We start from the raw sequence: 18913 nt of genomic DNA on the forward strand, positions 1-18913 counted from the left end.
CGGTCTACCCAGGCATCCAGTCTCCATGTCCACTGCTGACAGATGCCTGAAGTTCCAGGATGGCCAGCCCTGTAGCCCAGCGGTACCCTGGCTGCACTCTGCTTCTTAGAGGATCCAGCATCTTCCCTAGAGCTCTTCTCGCTCAGGCTACTGAGACAGGCTCATGTCCAGCTTGTTAGAGCGAGGCCCACAGGAGAGTTGGGTGAGCTTCTAGTGATATGTTTTGTTTTGTTTTTTTTTAATTACAGCCTTCTACTCTCCAAGCAAATGAGTACTCTGAGTCAGACAGTAAGGTGAGAGCACAGAACACAGAGTCTCTGGAAACACTGCTCCCTCGGGCCTGCACACCCTACCACGCATCTGGCTAATAACTCTGAGCAGGGCTCTTACTCCTGGGTCCTTAGATGTATCTGGGCCCCTGGTCACTACATGACAGTAAGGAGTTAACTCCAAATGTTTACTGACAGACAAGGGTGCGATCCCACCCAGGGCACCAGAGGACCTCTGAGTGGGATGCCTTATAACTCTATGTCCTGCCCTAACCAAGTCTGAAACCAGATGATGTGTCTTGGATCTATAGGGAGAGTTCAAAGCTGAGGTGGATTTGGACTAGTGATTAAATATATTCAGCGGTGAATGATTTTTATTTGTCACTAACAACATTTCCTCAATATAATCTTACTTCTCAGAAGATACCATCTTAGTTTATAGTCTCCACCTTTTTGACTTCAGCTTGTCAGCATGTTCTTCACACACAGAAAATGGCTCTTATTTGGTTGCCCAATAATTCAATTCTAAAGCAGTCGTGAAGGATAAGATAAAGGTAAACTGAGCAATCATCCGGAGTCCTCATCTACCACTGCAGCCAACTAAACTTCTGAGATTCTCAGCCACATTTATGAAAGAATGGAAGGCTTTCTATTCAAGCAAACACACCGAGAACAAGTATGTTAATTAGAATCAGATAAAACTTAGTCCCTAGCACATTTCTATTGTAGGAAATCCTTCTCTGTTTTACAACCACAAGGACATTTTTATATTCTCTTGTAAAATTTTATTAAGTTTTGCCCTTTCACATTTGTGTTTGATTCATCTAGAATTTATATCTGGGTATATGAAATCAGGGTCCATTTCCTTTTTATTTTTTCCTGTATTAAGTGATTATCCCAGGACCATTCACCCAACAGTTCATTCTTTCCCTCACTGATCTGCCGTGTGCGCTCTGTTACACATACCAGGTTTCCTTGTACGTGTGGGTATTGGGACCTTTTACTGCCATTCTTCAGGTCAGTCTTGCCTGCAGGGCAATTCTGCACTGAAGATTTGTAATCAGTCTTGACATCTGGTAGGGCAAATGACTTCCCTTCCCCCACCTAGCTTCTTGAGCAGTATCGTGGCTCCTCAAAACCCTCTGTGCTTAAATACATATTTCAGAATCCAGTTTTCAACTTCCAAGGAAAAGGATGCTGCAGTTTTAATTAAAAGGACATTGAGTCTACATATCAATTTAGCAAATCATTATTTATGACAATAACTTTTCTTTTTGATGCGTTTTGTATCTTTTTTTTTTTTCTTCCTGCTTTTTAGCGCCGCACCGCCGCACCTGCCGCACATGGAAATTCCCAGGCTAGGGATCCAATTGGAGATGCAGCCAATGGCCTACACCACAGTCACAGCAATGTGGGATCTGAGCCACGTCTGTGACCTACAGCACACCTCACGGCAATGCCAGATCCCAGACCCACTGAGCCAGGCCAGGGCTTGAACCCACATCCCCATGGGTACTAGCTGGATTCGTTACTGCTGAGCCACAAGGGGAACACAAAGTTTTTTTTTTGTTTTTTTTGTTTTTTTTTTTTTTGTCTTTTGTCTTTGTTGTTGTTGTTGTTGTTGTTATTGTTGCTATTTCTTTGGCCGCTCCCGAGGCATATGGAGGTTCCCAGGCTAGGGGTTGAATCGGAGCTGTAGCCACCAGCCTACGCCAGAGCCACAGCAACTCGGGATCCGAGCCGCGTCTGCAACCTACACCACAGCTCATGGCAACGCCGGATCCTTAACCCACTGAGCAAGGCCAGGGACGGAACCCGCAACCTCATGGTTCCTAGTCGGATTCGTTAACCACTGCGCCACGACGGGAACTCCGGAACACAAAGTTTTATATCTTTCAATAAGTTTTATTATTACACATTTTTTGGCTTAGATTTATTCTTACGTGACTTTTTAATAGCTACTCTAAAATCTACCCTCCCCCCAGTTTTAACTGCAGTTTCTGTCTCTACAGAAATATAGTTAGCTAACTTTGTATAAAAACACACCTTGCTAAACTTTCTTACAAACTGTGATAATTTGTCTGTAGACATCTACGGTTTTGTTTATTTCTATACTCTAGCGGTGTGTTATGTCTCTGGTATGGACCCCAGACAATAATGAACAGAAAAGGTGATGGCAGGCACCCTTGTCTTATTCTTGATATACTATGAGAACTATTTTTAATATCTCATTATCAAGTATTTGTTGTAGCTTTTAACCAGATTAAAGAGGTTATCTATTTGTGATTTGCTGAGACATTTATTAATAATGAATGTTTAATTTCCTTGAATGTTTCTTTATCTATTAGGATGATCATAAGCTTTTCTCTTTTAATCTAGTAATACTGGGAATACCATTTATAGACTCACAGCATGAATCCAACATCTCAGATTCTGACTAATCTCTTCTACACTAGTATCTTTCACATTACATATCCAGATTTGATAACTATCAATATCATCACCAATTACAAGAACTTGGGTCAAACTGCTAAAAAGTTGAAAGATGGGAGTGCAGAATAAATATAATAAATCAGGTCCAAGAACAGAGAACGGATCCTATGGAACAAAGAGAACCATGTCCTTATCCAACACAAGAAGCCCTGTAAACATGAACCTGGCCAGCACGGCGAGGCAAATCTTCCACAAAACAACTCAATGGTTTTTTTTTTTTTTTTTTTTGGTGGGGGGGGGAGAAAAGCACCATCAAAATAGAGCACGCATTGTGTATGTCCTCTATCTCTGCAGTACTTTTGATTCTAGGTATTAAATAAAACCCAAATCCTTTCTGTTGATATTTTCTCTACAACTAACGTAAAAACCCAAAGACACATACAAAAGCACCACAGTAAAGATCACTGGCCAGCAGAGTACCCAGCGTTATCAGTAATTCAGAGTGAATGAAATCAAAGTACTTTTTCCCCAGGCCTTTTCATAGTAAGAGCACTATAGAAATTTTCTAAACTTCAATATGATAGAAAAACCATTTCTCCAAGATTTCAGTTAGCAATTACAAGACTTTCAGACTGAGAACTCAGTTCATTTAGCCCAAACTTTTATTTAAGAGATGACTGAAGTTACCTAGTTCGTTATCAGAACTATTTTGTTGGTAATCATCACATATGATAGATTAAAGATTCATAATATCTATATTTTAATTGTCATATAAATGAATTCAATTATTTTGGCATATCTTGTTTTATACTAAATTGATTATGACAGACCTTCTAGCTTATGATTCTCTGGGTCAGAGATTTTTCAAACTGCACCCCAGGATGTCACGCTATACCAATGGGGTGGAAAAGGAAACAGGAGGCAGAAGTTCTGCTGAGCAAAGAAGAAAGGGAGTAAACAAGGTTAAAACAGGGCATCTGTACTGATGCTTCTGACGTGGCAAGTCCTCTCCTAGGGGCTCTGTGTGCTGAAACATTAAACAGGAGCAGAAACAGAGTCTGGAATAGTTTCTTATGTTGTATTTTGGGGGAAATCTGTTACTTCCATAGCACATACTACAGGAAGTAAAGCTTAAATACTTCTGCTGGGTAAGGACATGGAGTAGAAATGGAGATTCCATCTGCGGCAGGAGCCTGGGGAGGAGAGGAAAGGCCCCTCTCTGGGAGCCTTGTCAATCTCTGAGGGAGGGTGAGATTTTAATAGTCTCCGCACTAAACTTCTGTTGCAGGAATGGCTAAATGGCTAAAAAACAAAAATGGCTGAAAACCTTAGCTCTATCTTATCAGCAAATCAGTCAAGCCATGATTTAACAGTTTCCAAAGGAATTATTAACTTATAAGGCTTCTCTCTTTTTCTCATTTTAAAACATACATTTCTCTTCTTTAAATTTTAAATCCATATTCTTCCCATCTCCCTAAATTTAAATGTGTATATCCCAGGAGTAGGTGGTGATGTGGGATGAGGGAGAAATATAAAGTTTTTATAAGAAAGTTAAATGATGAGTAAATTATTTTTTAATATGAAAGAAAAGAGAAACATAAAACAAGGTCAAATATAAATTTCACATTTAAAAAACAGATGTTTTAAAGATAGAACAGAAGACTTTAAAAAAATTTCATGGTCACTTCAAGCTAAAATCCCTGGCAGCAACATACATCTCCTTTTCTAAAACATTACCAAAATTACTGATAATTCAAATTATAATTGCCCATTATAATCACAGATTACTTACAATGCAATTTAGGGTGCAGGCAAGAGGGATTTGTTAATAATGAATATTCTGTCTATTGTCATACTTTAAAATAAACCTTTTAAATTGTATCTTACACATGCTCTATTTTATTAGAGAAGAACTTTATGGGGAAAAAAGACTTTTAGAAAACTATTTTTAAATTATTTTTTAAAATAAGAAACTTATGTTTTCCCACATATTTGAATGTTGACAATTTCCTAAATTAGCCTCTTTTTTTAAAATATAAATTTTAAAAATAGTTTGAGTTCCTGTCATGGCTCAGTGGTTAACGACTCCAACTAGGAACCATGAGGTTGCGGGTTTGATCCCTGGCCTCACTCAGTGGGTTAAGGATCCAGTGTTGCCGTCAGTTGTGGTCTAGGTCGAAGACGCAGCTTGGATCTGGTGTTGTTGTGGCTGTGGTGTAGGCCAGTGGCTACAGCTCCAATTAGACCCCTAGCCTGGGAACCTCCATATGCTGCAGGAGCAGACCTAGAAAAGGCAAAAAGCCAAAAAAAAAAAAGATAGTTGACTCACAAAGTTGTGCCAATTTCTGTACAGTAAAATGACTCGGTTATACATATATATATATCCCAAGAGATTGGATGTAGTTCCCTGTGTTATACAGGAGGACTTTGTTGTCTATCCATAGCCTCTTTTCTTTTGGATAACTGAAGAATATTTTATTATATTTATAGGTTTATTAACCTGCATCTTGTTTATCAGTTTAACTTTTCTGGTTAGGTCACTATCTAGTTGCATTTCTTTGTGGTTTTTCTTAGTGACCTGTCCCAATTTCAAATTTTGAATAATTCACATCTGTGCCATTCTGAGTTTGACAAATTAACAGAGAACACAGATTATACAAATATAGTTTAATAAATTCCTCTCAGTGGCAAAATAACACCTGCTATGATGTATTACAGCACATATGCAAAAGGGCTACCGGGCCTTGAAAAGCCAAGCAATCTCCCCAGCCATGGGTTCTGGCAGTATCTAGTAAGCACAGTACTCCTTCTTATACAGTAATAAATCTATTGACTATCTGTACACTTCTTTGAACATTCCTGAGGTTTCACGTGTGTTCTTCCCACTGGATGGTCATGATATGTGTGTTAAACAGTTAAAGCCTGTCTTCTCTTTAGAGACTGGGAGACCTGCCAGGTTTCCCACTGGGACTTCATGGCCTGCACAGAACTTAGTCCCAGACGGCAAAGGAACAGACAGGAACAGCAGGAGAGTCAGGAAAGGCACTGATGGCCACACAGTCTGCAGTGGTCAACGCCATCAAAAGAGAATCAAGCATGTTAAGGGGATACCCTCTGATGGAACAAAAGGAAACTCTGGTTTTAGCTAGTTACCTAAAAACCACTGATCTTTTCAAAATAAGTACAAACTGAAACCTTTTTTTGTTAATAAGGGACAAGTACATATACATCAGAAGTGATATGTACATTTTTTTCCAGAATATTTGAGACCAACTGTGGCCAGGATCATGGTACAGGAATGGGGTTAGAACTATACAAATACGCAAAAAAAAAAAAAAAAAAACCCAAAAAACTATCTTGTAGAAATTAATGGTTAATTACTACTTATCCCAAAAGTGCTTTTTATAGTGACAGCAGGATATATTCTTCACTGGTAATTTGATAAAATACTGTATTCTATGAACACCAGCATGTGTTCATGGCACTGTGTCTATAAACTTGTGTGAAACAAGAGAACGCCAGTGTCTATTACATCTCATCAGTCTGGGACAACCTCTAGGACTAGATCATCAAGGGAATAAAAAAATACTAATGTTATTCATATAAAATGGATGCATTCAACGAATCCTGGGTCTTAATAAAAGTCTTTGTTCAAATGTAACTAAATTACATTCATAAGTAGGCAACATTACCATCCATTCTTAATAAAACCAACAAGGAGATCAAATGATCAGGAACTAAAATAGCATTGGGAGGCAGAGGCATAAAAGATGTATGATGAAAAAAAGGAATCCAGCACCAATTTCAATAGGTGGTTCTGAAGAGCCTTTCTAAACCACAAGCTAAAGGATTTAGGCTCCCCAAAAACCGTGGTCGCTAAACTCAAGTGTTGTGCTTAGTTCCTACACTTAAAGATGTTCTTCCCTTAAATGGACAAGGCATTTAGACAAACTCCTTTCCTGCAGGTGACAAAGCAACAGAGTATTCAACAGAGAGGCGGAAAAAAAAAAAAAAAAAAAAAAAACAGAAACGAAGAGAAGGCATACTTTTCTTTAGCAACTCAAATGCACTTGATAAGAACAAGGCAGCCTCATTCACGGTGAATGGCCATCCTACCTGTGTTTCTTGATGCCATTGGAGAGAGCATCTCCACCACCACAATCTTTTCCTTCAGACATTCTGTGGTTTCTACTGTTCAGATGCTCTCCTTCCTCTTCAAAGGACTGTGCGGTCACTTCCAATCTACTCAGGGACCGTTCGGACTCGGAACCTGTGGCAGAGCAGGTGCAGAGTCAGTGAATCGGACTTTGGTGCGAGGCTTCCGTAACAAAGGATATCTTCCTGAATGCATCACGCTTGGAAACTTAAGCAGCCTACTTTGTCCTTCAACAATCCATCTGTTAACTACGACCTCAGGGATTTCAGAGAACCTGCACCCAGCAAGGCGGAAGTGGATTTGGGAAACAGATACAGGATTATATAAACTTACAATTAAACAGATTTTATACATTAAAAGAGGTTTCCAAAGATTACCTAATTCTTTAAGAAATTATATTCGGTGGCTCCCCCCACCCCAAAACACTTCTAGTTTTATCTTCCCTCTCCAAGCACCTTAAGTACAACTTTAAAAAAGCATTCAAAGGAATTCTCTTATGGCACAGTGGGTTAAGGATCCAGCATTTTCACTGTAGCAGCTTGGGTCGCTGCTGTGGTGCAGGTTCAATCTCTGGCCCGGGAACTTCTATATGCCTCAGGCACAGCCAACAAACAAACAAACAAACGAGGGGAAAAACTTCAATTTTTAAAATTCATGTATAAAGAAAAGGCTAGGGTGGCTGTACATTGGGAAGCAAAAACTACATATGATACTACAGATAAAAAAACAAAGGTAGTTTTAAAATACAAAAACTACATATGATACTACAGATAAAAAAACAAAGGTAGTTTTAAAATACTTAAACATTTTTTTTCTGGTATTACATTATTTAAATTCTCAAGAAGAGCTAAAGCCTAAAGTGGCCATATAAAAATCTAATCATCAGGCACGCATTTTTAGGAGGGAAATGCCACACTCCCAACTGACAAGGTATTCTTTGGCGTGGAGCCATCCGCCTGAATAGGGGTAAGAGGACAACTTTCTTACAGCACATTATAGTTTTTATGCACACTCACATCCTTCATCCCCTTGCAGCATCTCCAGGGTGCTCTGGTGACCATGAGGAAGGACCACGGGGTTAACAAGTGTGCTGATGGTCTCATGGTTTGTGAGCTGGGTTTTCTGCATCCTTGTTGAACACTCTATATATGTCAGTTCAAAGCAGCAGCCACTCAATCTCCAGAAAACATTAAATGATGCCTAAGTTTTTACTGAAATGTAAATTCAAGGTAACTTCTAATTTTTCTTAAGCAGATGACCTTACACTCAACCGTCCTCTGCTCTGGGGAAGCACTCTTACACACATTCGAGCAAACGTCCTTAAATAAAAATTTCTTTACTTTCTTTTTTCCTTTTTGGTTGTGCCTTTGGCATACAGAAGTTCCCAGGCCAGGGATCAAACATGTGCCACAGCAATAACGATACCAGATCCTTAACCCACTGCACTACCAAGGAACTCCAAATTGTCAACCATCTGCTTGGTATGTATTATAGCTAAAATGTTCAGGAAATATAATTTTTGAGTACTTTCTTTCCCCCCAGTGCATTCTATAATTCAGCCAAAATCATGGATCTTTATTTTTAATCACATCAGGCTGATGAGTAACAACTGCTGGGCAAGCACAACTGCACGTTGAACAACACACCTTGAACTCTCGACCCTCTGAATGGTGCACATTACTTGCAGAAAAGACTCAATACTAGGAAAGTTATTTTTATTTTCTGTAAATATAACTATCAGAATTGAAAACATAGCTCTTTCCTGTCACATACCTTATAGCAAAAAAAAGTTATATTAATAGTAAATTTTAAGTGTATTTCTTTTTCATTCTGAATTTTGGCAGGCAGTGACAATATTTTATTGAAAAAAAAAATTAAAGACAACCTGCATAGCCAGTAATGGGATAGTCATCCATTACACGTAATAAGCAGCTGTTAAAATTACATGTATAAAAACAATTTAATAAAATAGAAAAATTATTTTCACATAATGCTAACACACACAAAAAAAATAGGATACCATTTTACAACTCTAAAATATAAGCAAGGAGCACCTGATGCAAAGGGATTGGCGGCATCTTGGGAGTGACTGCTAGGACACGGGTTTGAGGGCAGCCCAGGACAGTGGGTTAAGGATCTGGTGTTGCCGCAGCTGTGGCTTGGGTTGCAGTTATGGCTCAGATCTGATCCCTGGCCCAGGAACTCCATATGGCTTGAGGAGGCCAAAAACCAAAATAAATAAAATATAAGCAAAAAAAAAAAAAAATTTTTTTTTTTTTTTACTCTGCCTTAAAGAAGATCAGTTTGGTTCAAATAAACAGGTATCTGTCCTAACAAGGGCAGTGAAATGACAAAGTCTGTCTATGGCACAATGAGGCAAAGAGGGAAAGAGTCCGTTTGCTGGGGCAGGAAAATGAGTATTAGGAAAGGCCACAGGAGAGGTGTCACCTGGGTTCTTCTCTTGGTGGGTGTCGAGCAAAAAGACACAACCAAGTCAAAGAGGGGGAGGAGGAAGGATTTATTACTTGCAGAAAATAAGGAAAACTCTAGGAATCTTTCCCAAAGCAATGTCTTCCCTACAGCAAAGCTGGGAAGTTTTAAGCTAAAGGTACGTGCATATTCAAGAATATGCCTGGGTGGTGTATGCATATTCATGAAGGAGTTTTGAGCAGAGGAGAATTCAGCACAGAACTGAGGTGAAGGGTGAGTCTGAGCTTTAGCTGACTGAAGTCAGGAGCGTCAGAAAAGGTCAACATCATCATCCCTTAGTTTCCAGCTGATCTGGTGTTTGAGGGCTCAAGAGAGGTTTGAATTCTGCAAAGTAGCTCAACAAACGGCTTCAGGCTAATCTTTACCAAATGAAACAGAACTGGGAGTCTTTACAACTGATTTATTATCTCTGCTATAGTTGCTTCTCTTGCCTGGTAACAGTCCCATTTGTTCCTGCATTGTTCTGTCCCCTTAAGAACATTACTTCCTGAGACCTGTTCAAGGGCAACAACACTGTGAGCACCAGGCTTAGATCGCAAAGTGGCTTAGGCCAAAAAATGGCTCCTCTTATGTCAAGAAAGCCAAGGCTGGTCCTCTTTCTTTGGGGACCCCCTACCTTACCTGTTTACCGTGGTACTACAGGTAAATCTCAAAACAGTAAGAATGATGCTCAGGTGGAGGTGAGAGAAGAGTTGTTCAGAGGGAATGGCATGTGTACAGTCTGAATCAAAGATGGTGACAATGGTCCTAAGTGGTAGATTGGTGTGGTTTTTGCACTTCTACATTTTCAAATTTGTTTCATATAAAAAAGTTAAAACTTTAAAAAGCCAAACAAAATAATTTTGTCTGTACTGGTTAGTACTACTCAAGATGCATTATTACTTTATAATTCAGATGTCATGAAAAACAAAATGCACCAAAGCAAAAAACCTCAAGCATCTATTAAACATCACTCTGCACAGTATTTTCTATTTATTCTCTACTTAAAGGATTCAAATCATAAGATAGGGACTTATCCAGCTCAAAAGAAAACTCTTGACAAAAAGCAGACATACAGTAAACACCAAACAAAAGGTAACGAAGTAAGAATTTCTATGAAGTAAAGACTTTACTCAAAAGATTTCAACTTGCTGAAGACCTACCACCTTCACCCCCGTTACAGGACGGCTGTGTTCACCCCTAGAAACACACTATCAGAAGGCAGTACAGACCCTTATTGTCCACCCCCCCAACCCAGGGTAGCAATATTTGGCTTCCTCTCTCAGCCCCCTCTCCTCGTCTGACCCTACCTATGCCTCCACCTCTCCCCTTTGCCCCAACCCTTCCCTCTCGCTACCTTGAGCTCAACCTCCTTCCTCCACTAATGTAATCAGGTTATCTTCACCCCTTCCCTGAAGGGCTCTGACAAAGGTCACCAATAACCTCCATATTGCAAAGTTGGTCCAACAACCATCTTTGAACTTTTTTTTTTTTTTTTTAGGGCTGCACCTGAGGCATATGGAGGGTCCTAGGCTAGGGGTCGAATTGGAGCTGTAGCCGGTGGCCTACCCCACAGCCACCCCAGAGCTGAGCCACATCTGCAACCTACACCACAACTCATGGCAACACCAGATCCTTAACCCACTAAATGAGGCCAGCGATTGAACCTGCATCCTCATGGATGCTAGTCAGATTCGTTTCCGCTGAGCCACCATGGGAACTCCTATCTTTGAATTCTTATGATGACGCATGAACCACATCTGACACACTGCTTAATTCATTCTTTCCCTCCTGTTTCTCTTGCAAGGCATGGTGAGATTCAAAGAACGGTGAGATCTGGTCCCTGCCCACGGTCTAGCAGAGGCAGACCATTTTGTGCACACACGAGTCCAGAGAATTTTTCTGCGTGCAATGACAGAAGTCTGAATGAGGGCAGGGGGCCACATAGAAGGCACCAGCCAGTCTATCGGAGGGAAGGACTGGGTGTCAGGAGATGATTTGTGACTAAAGTCATGACTGAGCTGAGTAAATTGACAAGGAGTAAGAGTGGGGGTGGTGGAGAGAGTTACAATAGAGGAACTGTTCTCAGCAAAGGGAACAGCATGACCCAAGGCGGGGAGGACCAAAACACTCAGTGAGAGGGGAGTGGAAGACACAGGAAAGGAGTGATGTGGGCGAGGGGGACGGGGGTGCACAGGGGTGGAAGTGACGCTATGAATCGGTCATGAAGCTACTTGGAGGAATAGAAGTCAAGGGCGGGCGGGCAATGGGACAAAATGAAGCCAGGAATGAGGTATTATCCCATTACAAGCCGTGAGGTTCTTAACACCTGCTGGAGGCAAACTTCACACTCATCTCTGAGCAGTCTAGCTTCGGAGGCAAAGAAGGAAACAGAATCAGTTACATGATTTACAGTGTCCTCCAGATTCAAAACTAGGTTGTTGTTTAAGAACAAAAGCTGTTACTTTTAACACTATGTACATAGAGCGAGACATAGCTTGGACTTACTTTGTTGGCAACAGGGAGCCCTTCTTAACTTCCAGGCCTTCACAGCATCAGTCACACCAACCTACCTCCAGCAAAGACCCATGGGTCCAGATACACTTAAATTCAAACATGCTTACCTAAGTACCAAAGAGGCCATAGCCACTTACTCCACTTACGTAAGTGGAGGCTTACTGATTAAGGTGAAGCCTGCCCTTCCAAGTAATTTCCAAGTGATAGATCTTACTGCCTCTGAGGTCACAATTCAGTCTTAAAACATCAGGTTTTTCCAGTTTTGCCTGCACATATAAATATCAAATAGGCCTGACTTTACCCTTCAGTATGCCCAGGCAATGCATGAATGCCTCAAGGGAAACATCAAGTATTGGGAAGAGTGTGCTTAATGCCTCATATATAGTGCTTTCAATAGTTAAGAATACTTTACGGAGTTCCTGTCGTGGCACAGTGGTTAACGAATCCAACTAGGAACCATGAGGTTGCGGGTTCGGTCCCTGCCCTTGCTCAGTGGGTTAACGATCCGGCGTTGCCGTGAGCTGTGGTGTAGGTTGCAGACGCGGCTCGGATCCTGCGTTGCTGTGGCTCTGGCGTAGGCTGGCAGCCACAGCTCCGATTAGACCCCTAGCCTGGGGAACCTCCATATGCCGCGGGAGCGGCCCAAAAAATAGCAAAAAGACAAAAAAAAAAAAAAAAGAATACTTTACAAGCTTCAAAAATAAACAAGGAGGGGTGGGGGGGGTGGGCAGTTCCTGTCTGATGGGCACAGTTTTACTTGGAGATAGTGAAAAACTTCTAGCAGTGGATGGTGGCGCTGGTTGGACAATAACGTACTTAAGGGCACTGAGGTACACACTTAAAAATGGTTAAAATGGTATATATGTTACGTATGCTTTCCCACAATAAAACCAAATCAAAACACAAACAAGCAGACAAAAACTTGTCGCTCCAAAGACCAATCATGCTGGATGCATGAAACATATTCTGGTCCTGTCATCTCTCACTTCAATGCGACTGACCAAAGAAAGCCACACAGATATAGGCAAAACTTGTGGGGTTTTGTACAGATGTGTTTTCAGACACAGTAGCAGAAATGTTAACAATATCCATAGCTGGGTTTCAGACAAAATTAGCCTTTCATTTTTCCTTTTATTTCCCATTGCATTTTCTCCTTACATTTATGCTTCTATACTAAGGAAAGCCACACGAAAAGTTCAGGATACTTGAATCCATTCCTGAAAAACAGGGTAAGGGATTTATGAAACAGCCTTACATTATTCATTGAACTTTAGATGGGCAGTTAGGAAAATCTGTACAGCTCTATGTAACAACAGGTAATGGAATACTTAGTTGATATTTATTCGTAGGTTTGTGTATTCTCTATCTAGTTCCAAAATGGATCCAGGTGGTTTAATTAATAACTATATTTTATACAAAAAAGTCCTAATAATATATTGAAAAACAGACTGTATCTCACAAGCTAAATGCTTTAGCCTGTGTACAAGCATTTATGGTAGACAGACTCTCTGCCTGATTAATTTCTCAATTAAAACAGGAGTATTAATAGAAAGTTTATTCACAAATCTCTGTCCACCATGGCTGTGACTGGGTCAACATGGTTTTAAAACTTCACTCATCAAGTTTTACAAGTTCAACATGGACAGCTTTTTGTATGTCAATCACACATCAATAAAGTGGTTTCAAACATTTCAGAGTGAAGAGGATCATTACCTCTATCCGACTTTTTTGAGCTTTTCCTATTAAAAGGCTAAAAGGAGAGGTTGTGAAGTTAACAATATAAACATGCCAACAATTCTTACCTTATCCTGATAAACTTTTTTGAACCTGACTTTCGATAACTAGCTTGAGAACAAATGGTACAAAGGAGCAAGACGTGGAAAGAGCGGTGGATAATGGCCAAATAACCCCTCCCCGCTACTTAAGGTAACAGGAAATGGTCAGGAGGCACATACTCAATTTAATACCTCCATTGTTTACGGTTTCCCAAGAACCAGGCATGTTCTAAGAATGTCCAAAGTAACCCAACCTTAAAATATCAGTGCTAAGTTTTTATTTAGCGTTAACGTACAATTTTGTAAACTCAAAAATAACACAGTAAATATGAAGAAAACAAGGAAAATAAATGAAACCTACCACATTTAAAATAAATAGTAAACAGAATACCAAGATGAGTCCAGAAGGCACTGCCAAGAAACTGCGACAATAACCTACTGGGGAAGCGACAAAAGTTTGAAACAGAATCTTGGCAGCAAGCAGTAAGGGAGACATTCTAGACACATCCTCCCTGAATGAGGTCCAAGGTCAAAATCAGCCAAGTGGTAGAGCGTTGAGATTGCGACAGTTTCTTAAAAGTACTGGCTTGTCTCCAAGTGACTAGATCTACTACTGTTTTCCACAACTTGCAAAATCTGCACATGTAATTGCAGATGCAGAATTATTCAAACCATTGTGTGTGGGCTCCTGAAAATCTTATGTCTGTTTTGGAGCACTGAATTCAGAGCTTCCCGTTTTGTCTTGTTGACATCATTAAAATTATTTTTTGAGGAAGGTCACCCATGCATTCACTCAAGAAGCAAAATAATTCTAAAACGAAAGATCTGTTATAGAAAAATCCAGAGTACTAAAGTACATTCGTGTGACTCCAGTTTAATAAACCAACACTTACCAAATATCTACCACATATCAGGTAAAAGGCTAGGTGCCGAAACAGTTTGGAAAGATTAATGAGCTATAATTGGTGCCCTCCAAGTATTCAAAGTCCAATCTAGTGGAAGACATCCCAAGTAAACATACATTTATACAAAATGTTTGAGGAAATAGAAGAAGTTACTCTTAGGGGAACCAAAAGAAGTTTCCAAGCAGAGATGACATCTGAGCTACAAAGATGACTAAGGATTTAAGGCAGGAGAAGAGAATCCTGGGTGTAAGGGGAGCAGCAAACGGTCCCATGAGCTGAAAGAATAAAGTGTGTGTCCAGGCATATCTGGCACCGCTGGAGAGGACAACAGTCAGGAGGAAAAGATGTAGTTGTCAGAGACGATGCTTTAAAGGGGGTCAGATCATAGAGTTTATACTTAACTCGCAGTAGTGGAAAGTCACTGGACATTTTGCCAGGGAGTGATAAGATCACAGAGAACTCTGACGCATCACGGCCACCACAACAACTACCACAAACTTGGTGGTTTAAAACAACAAAAAATTCATCTTTCATAATTCCTGAGGCCACACATCCAACATCAGCTTCACTGGACAAACACTGGTGCTGGTGGGACCGCCGTTCATCCGTGGGCTCCTCATCTCCCCCAGCCCCGGTGTGGTGGCTGCCCACAGTTCTGGGCCTGTGGCTATATCACTCTACTCTGCCTGCACCCTCAGACTGTCTTCTGCTCTGTGTGTCTTATTTCCCTCTACCTTTTTCTTATACTTGTGACAGCATTTAAGTTCCTTCCAGATAATCCCTGAGGATCTCATCTCAAAATCCTTAACTTAATCACATCTGCTAAGATCTCCCTAACCCATTACCCTCCAAAAAAAGTTCAGGTTCCTGAGATGAACTCACTTTTGGGGGGGCCTACCACCCTTGACAGTATGCAGTGTGGAACGGGGGCTTGCAGGGACAATGACCAGAAGTCCGTGAGCTCAAAAGGATGGAAAAGTTGAACCAAGGCACTGATCATGAAAATGGGGGAGAAAATGGAAAATAGTGATGATGGCTACTTAGATATGGGGAGGGTGTGAGGAGAGGGGGTAATAAAAGATACTTTCACATTTGTAGTTTGCATGGTGGGTAGATGACGGATGCCATTAGCCCAGACAGGGCCTACATAAGGGGCAGATCAGGATGACGTCTAGTTACTATGATATGGAGTTTGAGAGGCTTCGGGCCAAAGTGGGAATTATCAGTAAATAGATGGAAATCCTAAGAAGATCATTATCCTCCACAACCAACCGGTTCTCAAGTTGTCGATTTAGCCTTAAACACACATCCCCGAATTTCATTCACTCAAATATCTGCACTCCTAATATGTGCCAAAAATCTATGCTAGTTGCAAGGGGTGCAAAGTTACTCAAGGGATTTACTGTCTGGTTGAGTGGCAGGGCTGAAAAAAACCAAAACAAAATAATCATACAAAATTTCAACTACTGGACATGCTATGGGACCATGACACCTGGGGAGCCTACAGCAGAGATCTGATCAAGTCAAGAAAGTCAATCAGGCTTCCCCGAGGAACAAAGGCTGGGTTACATGCTTATTGAAGCAACACAGGTATAAACTGAAGCTTTCCATTTTTACTTAAGTTGCTTTTGTCCAAACTCTTGTCATCTCTCATCTAGGATACTAGGACCTCAAATCAACCAATACTCGTATGCTTACTGAATACAGACTCCTGAGTAGGGACCATGTCTTATTTTCCTTGAACTTCCAATTCTCAATATAATGCAAGCATTATTACAAAAATTGCACAATGTTTATCTTTTTGAAAAATGAATCTTTATTAAATACTAATCTCACATCACTCTATATACTTAATTATGTTTGTCGGCTCCCCACCACTTAGAGGCTAACATTAAAATTCTTCAGCAGAATGAGACTTATTACAAATTCGTCCTAAATTACCTTCCTGGCTTCACTCATCACTATTTCTCAGCAGCCAAAACACTTACCCCTATAGCACATTTTCATGATGTCTGAAAACTATTCTTCTTCATCTTCACATGTGTTGTCTTCTTCCACAAAGAATATTTGACCCCCCCCCATCCTTCTGGGGAACTTTTTATGGAATCTTCACATCACTCAAGTGTCACTTATTTTGTGATGCTCTCTCCAGCTTCCCCACACTGTTAGTGGTCCCTCCTCTGAACTTCTGTGACACTCCTTACATTCTATCTGGTGGAGCTTATTCACATACTTGTTCCATGAATACGTTCTCTTTTGCTGTCTAGCACTAGTCTGGGGCACTACACAAAATGCCTCCCTCACCGAGCAGTGTACACTCCACTTGTGGGAAATCCACAAACGAACAGTATGTGTGAAGGGTGTTTTGTTTGTTTGGTTTTGGTCAAGAAAAAAAAGGATACAGTGAAGGTCTTTCTGAGCAGAAAGATGAAGGAAGTGGGGGCGTAAGCAGTGTGGACCTTTGGGATCCGAGCCCCAGGCAGCAGAGAACATGCCTGGCAAGGTCGAGGACTTGCACTGAGGTCAGGGATGGAAGGGAGTAGGTGATGAGGACAGAGGCAGAGCTCAGAAGGTGGCAGACAGCCAGGACCAGGGCACCTGGCTCTTATTCCAGCCAGGAAGCAAAGCCATTGGCGGGTTCCGTGCAGGGAACTGACGTGAACAGATTCATTTGGAAATGATCACTCTGCCTGCTGTGTTTACAATACTGTTGGAAACGAGGGTGCAAGCGGAGAGAGCAGAGAGCCGCTGTCAGAATCCAGGAGAAAGATGATGGGGGCGTGGGTGGTTGGAGCGGAGGGATGAGAGTGGTCAGATTCTGCTATATCTTGTAGGTAGAGCTGACAGAATTTGTTAATGGACCGAATGTGGATGTGAGGACAAAAAACCTCAAACAACAACAACCAAAAAAACCTACAGTCTGTAACAGATAATTCAAAGATTCTCAGCCTTGGCCAAAGCGACTGGAAAGATGGATCTCCCATCTACCAAAATGTGGACAGCAGAAGGGGCAGGCTGGCTGGTGAGCAGAAATCAAGAGTTCTCCTTTGGACATTTGTAAGACATGTAGGGGGTCTCCTTAGACATTTAAGTTAAAATGCCAAGTAGATGGTTAGACAGGAGCCTGAAATCCAGGGGCAAGACTACTGAAGCTAGAGATGCAAAGTTATGGCTGCATTAGAATCTGGACAAGAACCACAGGCATGGGACTAGATGAGGTAGTTCAAGGCAAGCTACTCAAGCTTAATGTCTGTATGAATTCCCTGTGGGCTTGAAAAAATGCAAATTCTTATGCACTAGGGCTGAGTTGGGGCCTTTGGTTCTCTACTTCCAACAAGCTCACAGGTGAGGCCAATGCTATGGATCCTCACACCACTTGAGTACAAAGGATCTTGAGAGTCAGTGCAGATAAGGACACCTGCACCCCCAGACGCTTACACATCTCATGTCAGAGGATGCAAGGGCCAACAGCACAGGAAATAGGGAAATAAAGTCAAACGAAAGTGGCATTCTTCCATTCATGGAGGCCAAGAAAGTGTTCCATGACAGAAGGAGGAATTAACCACCTTACATGCTGGTGAAGGCTGACAAAGATGGGAACTCAGAGAGGACCACTCAACGAGGCAGCTGAGTATGTGACAGTGGTGACCTTGTCAAGAGCAGCTGTGGGGGAACTGTGAGAATAAACATAAACAGAGGCTCTTCAAGAAAGAGTGATAGGAGTCCCCATTGCGGCTCAGTGATAACGAACCCAACTAGTATCCATGAGGACTCGGGTTTGATTCCTGGCCTTGCTCAGTGGGTTAAGGATCCCAGTGTTGTGTGAGCTGTGGTGTAGGTCTCAGACACTCTCGGATCCCAAGTTGCTGTGACTGTGGTGTAGACCAGCAGCTGCGGCTCCAACTCGACCCCTAGCCGGGCAACTTCCATATGCCACCGGTACGGTCCTTAAAAAAAAAAAAAAAAAAAACCCACCCCCCCCCCAAAAAAAAGGTGATAGAAAAAATAAGAATGAATGAGAGAAAAGTGATGTGGATCAAAGGTACTTGTGTAAGATATAGCATTTTAAAGATAAGATTGCTAACGGGGACCAGGAATAACTGATTACCTGGGAGACAGAGAGGCTAGGCTGCATTAAAGTCCTCACATAGGTCCAGGGCGTCAGGCTCCCAGGCACGTCCGGAGGGGTTGTCTTAGTTACGGACATGACAGTCACTGATAGAGAAGCCGTCAAGGTAGAGAAGGCAGAATGTGTCCACATAGGTACACATCCAGGTGTGAGAAGGGCTTTGACGATGGAAACAGGAGGAGTTTCTCAGTGACATAACAATGTCCTCAGATGGAGCCAGATGGAGGAGAAGATATTAGAAATTTTAAGTGAGAAAAGTT

The 18913-nt window shown here is 41.4% G+C and overlaps 1 protein-coding gene across 16 annotated transcripts in view; it reads right to left on the bottom strand.

The window, feature by feature from the left end:
- The window catches only part of OSBPL1A (oxysterol binding protein like 1A), a 221190-nt gene that overhangs the window by 57121 nt on the left and 145156 nt on the right, over positions 1-18913 (bottom strand). For all 16 annotated transcript variants that reach the window (XR_014807738.1, XR_014807736.1, XR_014807737.1 and 13 more), the window contains one exon: positions 6819-6972. Coding sequence is in view for 13 of the 16 variants with exons in the window: in XM_084964350.1 (XP_084820476.1) it covers positions 6819-6972 (154 nt within the window). In the remaining 3 variants the exon portion in view is untranslated. The remainder of the gene's footprint in view (positions 1-6818; positions 6973-18913) is intronic.

Source organism: Sus scrofa, chromosome 6 (assembly GCF_054392235.1).
Source record: "Sus scrofa isolate SSC_HxYL_T2T_F1_AM1 chromosome 6, Sscrofa_HxYL_maternal_Yorkshire_Landrace_v2.0, whole genome shotgun sequence".
Classification (NCBI taxonomy): Eukaryota; Metazoa; Chordata; class Mammalia; order Artiodactyla; family Suidae; genus Sus; species Sus scrofa.